The following is a 9,354-nucleotide window of genomic DNA, read 5'->3' on the forward strand; positions in this document are numbered from 1 at the left end:
CTTTAGTTCATCTTCAGAACATAAATTACGATATTTTTGATGAAACTCGAGAGCTTTCTGACCCTCCATAGACAGTAATGCAACTGACACGTTCAAGGCCCAGAAACGTAGTACGGACATCGTTAAAATAGTCCATGTTACATCAGTGGTTCAACCTTAATGTTATGAAGCTACCAAAATACCTTCTGTGCACAAAGAAAACAAAAATAATGGCTTTATTCAACAATTTCTTCTCTTTCGTGTCAGTCTTCGATGTGTGTTCACAACAGTACCACGACACAAGCAGTCCGCTGCTTGCAAACAAGCCGCAGCGCATCCAGATTCTACGTCAAAACACCGGCTCCTGCGTCAGCAGCACCACACGCATCCATGGTACTCTCCTGACTGACACGGAAGAGAAGAAATAGTTGAATAAAGCTGTGAAAAAAAGTGATCTGTTTTTTAAAGATTTTTATTTTATAAGGTATGATAAATAAGACAGCACTATATATATTAAATACAATATATAAGGCAATATTAAGCACAATATATTATTTTTGCACTGACCTTCAACAATGTGAATGTACAGTAACAGTGTTGAATGGTAATTGCACAAAACATTAATTTTCTAACGTTGCCAGTTATATGTTACACAGAGGTTCCAGGTCGAAGGAATGAGAAATTCTATGACTGTTGCAAGGAGCCGTACCCAGATGTGACTTTCACGGTGGTGATGCGGAGACGGACACTATACTACGGTCTAAATCTGCTTATCCCCTGTGTGCTCATCTCTACTCTGGCCCTGCTGGTCTTCCTGCTGCCTGCTGACTCAGGCGAGAAGATCTCTCTTGGTGAGATACACACTTAGTGCCTTTGTCATCATTTTAAAATGCTAATGTTAGATGTGATTATAAAGTGATGTCGTTGTAATTTTGATGTTAATAATAGTGAATTGAATTCATTCAAGTGTGCGTTTACATATGTGCATTTAGTTTGAAATGTCATGTTTTCTTCAACTTCCTTGCCTAGAATTGTCTCCTTTTGGGGAACGGGCAAGACATTGAAGGAAATGATACACACTTCACCTTTAAAAGGGTTTATTATGATAGTTAAGCATGACCAGCCTCTGCCATTAACCAGAAGTGCATAAATGTCACGTTTGCCATTCATTAATTTTATTTCGAACCTCTCCATCCTATTTTTTGCTGACTTAGTGAAATATCCACATTTAAACCGACATCATATGAAATTCACTTTGGCACAGGCGCACAATTTATGCCGACATCCCTGTAAGCTACTGTATGTGGCGTGTAGTGAGATTGATGGCTTGCCAAAGATCGCTTCAGTGATTAATGCAGTTGGAGAGCTCTGAAGGCCAAATGCCTCTCGTTATCTGGCCTGCTGGATTTAGAGGATGCAGTAAATGTAAATGAGGGAACGCTCTGGAAGAGACTGAACCTGAAGTCACAGCAGAACACAATTTATTTTATTTTTTCGTTTTGTCATTCCTAAATGGTATTAGTGGGATGAGGCTGCCAACATTACTTTCCACAGACTGAGTCATTGGCTGTTGCTCATAAATGCCAGCAATGCCAGCAATTAGCCGTCTTTGTATGATACAGTACATTGAAGTTTCATTTTATATAGCTCTGCTTAATTTTTTATCTAAGTAGTGCACTAAAGGAAGCTATTTTCTGGTAACCAATTAAGACTTAAAACTGCTTAAGACTTAATTGCTTTTTTTGCGTTCTCTTTCATCACTTTGACAGTAGCCACTTATGTAGGGGAGACTGGGGCTAGTTGTCAGACTTTTTACTCCAAGAGAATATTTCTCATAGTGGGTCTATTTTTGGACAGTAACCACGTATTATATGGATAGAATTCATAGAAATATACTGATTTAGTTTGCACTGGTTGTTTGAAACTGACATACTATATTTAGTTTAGTCATGAAATTCTACATGGCTCGGGCTGATACTGTAGGTCCTTTACATGCAATCTGCTAGCAATCACATAATTTACTCTGGGGCACAAGCAGATTGGCCTCTGCTGATTTTGTAGCCAATAGGCTTGCTTGCTCACCGTTGAAATAGCCTGGTTCAGTGTTCGCTGTAAGCTGGTCTTTCAGAGTTCCTCTGAATCCCTCCACCTCCTCCAGCTCCACCTGTCTAGATCTGCTACGGGTTTTATGTGTGCCTTTATTCATGCAGTAGCAGCATATCTTACCTCCTCACATCAGTGTGTTTGTGTATCTATTGGCAGTAGCATGTCCATTCTAAAACTAGTAAGAGTTGTCATGATTGAAATAGCTCTTGCAACAACAAGTCTTTATCTGTTTACAGTTTTATGGTTTCATGTGAAAATGTGTCTGTCACATGTACAATGAGGGAGTAATATATATGTTTTGATTGTCAGGGATCACAGTCCTGCTCTCTCTGACAGTTTTCATGCTTCTGGTAGCAGAGATAATGCCCGCAACATCAGACTCTGTGCCTTTAATAGGTAAGTCCAACCTACGATGTACATAATGATGTCAGATGTGTGATCGACTGAATTGAATTAACTGATATGTTATAATAATTTGGTCAAACCACTTTGCATAGCCTTATAAATCACTGTAAAGGATAACTTTTATAGTAAACAATTGGGAACACTTATGAGAGCTGATTTTAATAACTTATTTGAATTAGTAATTGATTCAATCCATCTGAATAAAGTCAGTCAAATGAACTTTGCAACATTACCGACCCTATAATGCTGCAATAATTTAATCCCTTGTTGAAAAGAAATTCACTTAATTGTATTAAATGTGTACTTGTACTTTAAATCTTAAAAGTAAATTTTCTAAAAACTGTACTTGCAGATAATGCAATATTAATCAAATAAAAGGCCACTTAAGTGTACTTTTCATTAATGTTTCTTAACACACTTTAAAAAGGCACTTTGTATTAATGTTAAATAAAAAACATTAAAGTACATTTTAAATTGCTTTAATAACCTTTCGTTGTGCTTTAAAGTACACTTTTTAATGTGTTGACTAACATACTAAGCACATGTAAAGTACTTGATTAACTGTAGCGTTACTTAAGTAGGTCTGAAAAGCACTAATGTTTAGCGAAATGAATTTGATATAAATTCAAACTATAATATTTTCATTTAATTGCAAGTTCAGTTAAGAGTCAAAAAATTGCATTGAGTTTGCATGTAATTATATTCTTTTAAATATTATTTCAGTAAGAAGTACTCTTTTGAAAAGTATGCTAAAGTGTGCTTCTTTTTCACAAGGGAACACTTACATCAGTTTGTGAAAACAAAGGTAAATGTGTCCATTACAAAAAAAAAAAAACTGAGGGGAACATGGTACGATAATGGTATCAGATGGTAATCAGGTAGTACTTTGGGTTATATGTAATAGTCAACATTTGAAGTGGATCAAAAAAGTTCATCAAATTTGTCCTATAAGATAAGAACGCATTTTGGTTTTAGGACAACGTTGATGAAAGGTTTTGATCCACTTCAAATGTTGACTAGTGTATGCCACAGTATTGAAATTAATGTATGATGCAATTAATGTGGTACTAATCTATGGTACAAAGATTTTAAAGGAATTACAGTACCATTTTTAAAATATCACAATAGTACCTGTCTGCATTTACAAGGGAAATGTATGAGTAGCCACACAACTGTTGCCCCATTGTAAGTGCATTTCTGTCAACAATTTTTTTTTTTTAACAAACTAACATTTAGTCAAAATACATTTGTGGTAAACGACAGATACTGTCAGTAGAGTTTGCTTTTATCTAATCTCAACGTCTGAAACAAGTTTTGTTTTTTGTAGGATTTTCTCTAGGTTGTTAAATGTAATTCTCTCTATCCTTTGATTAGCTCAGTATTTTGCCACCACCATGGTTATTGTTGGCCTGTCTGTGATAGCCACAGTCTGGGTGTTACAATACCACTACCATGACCCGGATGGAGGAACAATGCCAAAATGGGTGAGGCATTGCTGCTTTTATTTCTTCTTACCATATAAACCCATCTGGCTGAATTGAATGGGATTTTGATTACTTCCACTAATTGGAAAACAGTGTTATTTAGTAGTTAATTTTTCTGTCAGACCCGTGTGGTGCTGTTGAACTGGTGCGCGTGGTTCCTGCGGATGAAGAGGCCTGGTGAGGACAGAGTTCGCTCAGCGTGTCACAATAAGCAGCCGCATAGCAGCTTCTCCAGCGTGGATCTGAACATCAGCACCGGAGCCGTGCAGTCCACCAATGGAAACCTGCTGTACATCGGCTTCCGTGGAATGGATGCTATTCACTATGCCACTTCACCCGATTCAGGGATGATCTGCAGCCGGCTCGTCGCCACAGGTGAGGAGGATGTGCTGCTGCCTGGGGCTCAGGCGTCTTCCGTTAGTAGCGGCCCTGGAGAAAGTGAACTGTCCAAAATCTTGGATGAAGTTCGGTACATCGCCAAACGCTTCCGGGACCAAGACGAGGAGGAGAGTATGTGTAATGAGTGGAAGTTTGCAGCATCTGTCATTGACCGTCTTTGTCTCATGGCCTTTTCTCTGTTCACCATCCTCTGCACCATTGGTATCTTAATGTCTGCCCCTAATTTTGTAGAGGCCATTTCCAAAGATTTCTTTACCTGAGGCCTTCGCATAGACATTTGAGACCCTGGACCACAAAACCAGTCTTAAGTCGCTGGGGTATATTTGTAGCAATAGCCAAAAAAAACATTGTATGGGTCAAAATTATAAATTTTTCTTTTATGCCAGAAATCATTAGGTTATTAAGTAAAGATCATGTTCCATGAAGATATTTTGTAAATTTCTTACTGTAAATATATCAAACCTTAATTTTTGATTAGCAATATGCATTGCTAAGAACTTCATTTGGACAACTTTAAAGGCGATTTTCTCAATATTTAGATTTTCTTGAACCCTCAGATTCCAGATTTTCGAATAGTTGTATCTCGACCAAATATTGTCCTATCCTAACAAACCATAGATCAATGGAAAGATTATTTATTCAGCTTTCGGGTGATGTATAAATCTAAATTTCAACAAATTTACCCTTATGTCTGGTTTTGTGGTCCAGGGTCACATTTGTACTTCTCAGAGCCTCTTAAGTGTAATAACATATTTCTTTTATAGATCAACTAAAATTTGATTTGAACTAATAGTTCATCCAAAAAGGAGATTCACTTTAATTGAATGGAAAAGAGCAGCGTGAACATTTTGCTTAGGCTCTTCTTTAGTATTTCACGCAAGAAATGAATGATACAGACATGAGGATGAGTAATGATTTAGAAATTATGAACCATTCCTTCATGACTGGTCTCAACATATATGTTTTTGAGTGTTTGTGTATTAGTGTCTGTATAAATTGATGTATTAACTGAAGTGTGCACCAGAGACAGGACTGTAGCCTCATATGCACTTTATAAACGCTTATAATACATTTTTTGTTTGTTTGTTTTCATAAATGAAAACAATTGCTTTAGACACATGCAAACATGCATCTATGAATTTCTGTATTGTTATATCTGCCATTATGCTTTGTCTATACTTCTCACTGCTGTTATATGTCTTTCGTTGTACGTCTTATATCTGCTGGAGAATCAGTCAGTGTATGTGATGATATGAAGGTGGAGATTTCTAACCCTTTTCCCCAAAAAAATATTGTACAGTATAATGACAAATAAACATATTTTTGTAGGTTGAATATGATTTGTCAAACTTATTAAATGTGTTAAAACCAGCAAAATGTTGTGACTGAAAATCACTACATTAACCACTCAGATAGGAAAACACAATACTAGTCTTTCTGTCGAACTTCATTTAATAACTTGTTCTCATATCATAAATACCAGAATATTGTTTGACATGTAGAGAGTGTGTAACATCTCCATCTGGTGGCTGGTAATAAAACTGTGTAATATGAGACACTGCAAAGCCAGGACATGTTTGGGTCACAAATGCTACACACCATATTACATTACCATATGCCTTTATGAATTTTTAGATGCTGTTTTTGTGGCATTTTTCTCTCTTTTTTTTCTGGTTCCCTCAGCGTATCATCCCAAACTTAAATTATTCATCTAATTATAATCTGGAAAAACAGTTCCCTTTTTAGGTCTCATTTATAAATGTATGTAGTATAAGTTCTTTCACTCTAAAAATGGTTCAGCAACATAAAGTGGTGAATTCGGTTAAAAAACATGATGTTATACATATTTACATTAATTCATTTATTATTATATTTATTAATATATTATTATGTATATATTATTTTATTATTTAATCAAAATAATTCAACTTTTAACAGTGAAAAGTGTGAAGGAAATGCTTAAATTATTCCCACAGATGCGTAAGGGAATTTCTACCACAAAATTAAAATTATATTGTTTTCTGTTATTGTATTGTTTCAGTGCAGTGGCAAGTGGTGTATATACTTTGCAACAGTAAATATAAACGTTAAATATTAATAAATTATAAAATGATTGTATATTTGTATTCTGTAGGGTGAAAATTTGTGCCTATTTAACAGTTAACATACAATTTAATTAAATTGTTGTTTAAATAAACAAAAAAAAGTGTTATATTTTTTTAGAAAAAGTTGTTCCCCAAATTTATCTCTGCATAAATTTAGCAAGAGTCTGTGGTATTATGCTGATAACAAATTTTACATATTTTAGTCTAAATTTTAATTAATATTTTTACATTTTCCCATGATCTTGAAGCTCATCCCCCATTTTAGAAAAGTCTGGATTTGTGCTAATTTCTCTGTGGTGATAACGCCTCCCTTGATAGAAATCAATTAAAAACAAAAATGTGATTAAGCTTCCATTTAACTGAATACAGCACATTTAACAAAATTTAAATGCATAGAAATAAATTGTATGGTTAAAAATTATGCATGTTTACAAATTCTGCCTCTTGTTTGCCACTCCATCTGAACAATGACCCAATTGCTTTCATTATTATTATTTTTAAAAAAATTTCAGGACCAACTATATAAAAACATTAATAACAAACCTGGCAGTGATACATATTACCATGAACTGCTTAGGTTCAATAAAATGATATGGGCGCAGAGGTGCCGAGACTGTGGTTCTGTTCGATTCTGATAAGATGAGGATGTGAGCTAGAACGCTTCTGCAAACCTTAAGTCTGCACCAGGCTTCAGCCTTGTCTTTACATTCACCAACGATCCTTGGATCTCAGCCGATGTCTCTAGAAGTCAGAAAAACATATTTTTGGAGTTCATCACTCTTCAAATCCGGAAGAATGTGATCGCGACTCCTACACCTCCGAACCTCCAAACCATGAAGACTTCCATCTGAGACTGCATCCGGACACTTGTTCAAGGCCAAGGCAATGCAAGTATTGTACATTTAACTAAACGAAACAGAGGTTTAGTATAAGCTGTAGACCCCATTCTAAAACGGCACTGATGGTTTTACTCAGGTGGTTCTGACTCATTTTCCATAACTGCATTCTCTGGTTTCTCTAATGGCTTCATTCATCCACTTTAGCTCCCCTTTAGTATGCACACGTGAGTGTATGCATGCTTGTTTGTTTGTTAGACTAGTTTGTGTTAGTGTTTAGTTAATAAAACTCTTGTGCACAAATTCCATGAGTTTGTGATTCTGCCTTGCAAATTAATGTCTCTTTACGATTTTGATCCTTGCTACATGCTCGAATACATTAATACTGTATGAAAGTATTTTCTGTGGCCACGAAAATATCCTTTCCTACAGTTGATATGAACTTACACTGAATGTTCGCTGGACGAACAGATTAGTTGAGGGCAATTTAATTCTGCTACAGTTACTACTGGCTGCTCATATAAATAATTGTAATTAATCATAATTAATTGTAATTATTTGTATACATTTTCCTTTTGAGCTAATTTGCTTCAATCAAGAAGACCGAGTATATGGAATGCGGGCCTCAGACGAACAGAGCCATTAGCATTGACGGCAAAGATCTGAAGAAGGCGACCAATTTCAAGTATCTCGGATCTGTCATCAGCAGCGACGGCGATACTGTCTCGGACGCCCGAACCCGAGTCAACGCTGCCTGGACGAAATGGCGCCAAGTCACCAGCATCCTGTGCGATCGACAAATGCCCATTCGAATGAAAGCCAAGATTTACAAGACCGTGGTACGTCCCATAGCCCTCTATGGATCGGAGTGTTGGCCAGCAACATCCAAGCACGAGCAGGCCCTTCACGCAATGGAAATGCGAATGCTGCGACCCGATGGGACCACGTGACAAACGAAGACGTCAGAAAGCGGATGGTGGAGAAGATGCGAGAAGGACGACTCCGGTGGTATGGCCACATCGTAAGAAGTGACGAAGGATCGGTGGCGAGAACAGCACTCCGGCAAGCGACCATGCGGAAGGCCCAAGAAGTGATGGCTCAACCGTTTGAAGGACGATATGCGGCATGCCAACATCGCCCCGAAGGATGCTCTGGACCGAGCCAAATGGAGACGGGCGTGCAGAACAGCAGACCCTGCACCCAAGCGGGAAAATCGCTAGGACAAAGAAGAAAGAAGTATAGTCTCAGTAAACTACTAGTTTAGTAGTTTTATACTGCAAGTATACTCGTAAGTTTTTTTTAAGTGAACTTTACATCACACTTTAAGTATACTACTATGTCCCTATTTAGGTATTAATTTGTAAATATTTTGTTATATGAATATCAAAATATATCAAAAGAAAAAACAGGGTATCTGCTTGTAAACAAAAATATTTTATTCTAGCTTCATGCATTCTTTTTTTTAAACACTTGAATGTGGGTAAGTTTCATAAATAAAAAATTATTAAATAAACAACATTTTGAACAAAAATCTGAAAAAAGACTATGAATTGGATTCAGAATGATAATCAAAATGTAGATGGAGTCGATCAACACCCCAAAGCTTGACAGTCATTATTACCTCTTCATTGGTCGACATTTTATTCCATAACGTTACACAGTTTTGATGCTGTTTTATGTCTGATGATCGTGTTAGATTACTTGTGGAAGCATCTGTTGTTCCGGTTTCTTCTTCACTTGTGTTTTTTGGAAATTCTGTACAGAAGATGTGTACTAGCACCCCCAACAGTATAACAATGAAAACACGGATTCTAGGAGCACAAGTATAGCTCAAATATATTTAGACTTTTTCTAAGTATGAGTCAAGTATACTTAAATGTCATTTTAAGTATATTTCTGAGAAGTACATAAAAAGTAGACTAAAAGTATACTTTCCTATTTTAGTTTAAAAGAAGTATACTAATAGCACACTTTTCATAAGGGATATCTTTCTGCGTTTGTATATTTCCATATTAACTTACATTGGAGGAACTCTTCTCT

General features: G+C 36.3%; 1 protein-coding gene and 1 pseudogene across 1 annotated transcript in view; both read left to right on the forward strand.

The window, feature by feature from the left end:
- Positions 1 to 4,633, forward strand: part of LOC107559430 (neuronal acetylcholine receptor subunit alpha-7-like) — a 13,080-nt gene extending 8,447 nt beyond the window's left edge. The window contains exons 7-10 of the mRNA XM_016243253.1: positions 636 to 830; positions 2,395 to 2,481; positions 3,865 to 3,974; positions 4,097 to 4,633. Of these exons, the coding sequence (XP_016098739.1) occupies positions 636 to 830; positions 2,395 to 2,481; positions 3,865 to 3,974; positions 4,097 to 4,633 (929 nt within the window). The remainder of the gene's footprint in view (positions 1 to 635; positions 831 to 2,394; positions 2,482 to 3,864; positions 3,975 to 4,096) is intronic.
- Positions 4,634 to 7,925: 3,292 nt separating this feature from the next.
- On the forward strand, positions 7,926 to 8,536 carry LOC107559431 (uncharacterized; annotated as a pseudogene).
- Positions 8,537 to 9,354: the final 818 nt, after the last annotated feature.

Source organism: Sinocyclocheilus grahami, unplaced genomic scaffold (assembly GCF_001515645.1).
Source record: "Sinocyclocheilus grahami isolate Dianchi unplaced genomic scaffold, SAMN03320097.WGS_v1.1 scaffold685.1, whole genome shotgun sequence".
Lineage (NCBI taxonomy): Eukaryota > Metazoa > Chordata > Actinopteri > Cypriniformes > Cyprinidae > Sinocyclocheilus > Sinocyclocheilus grahami.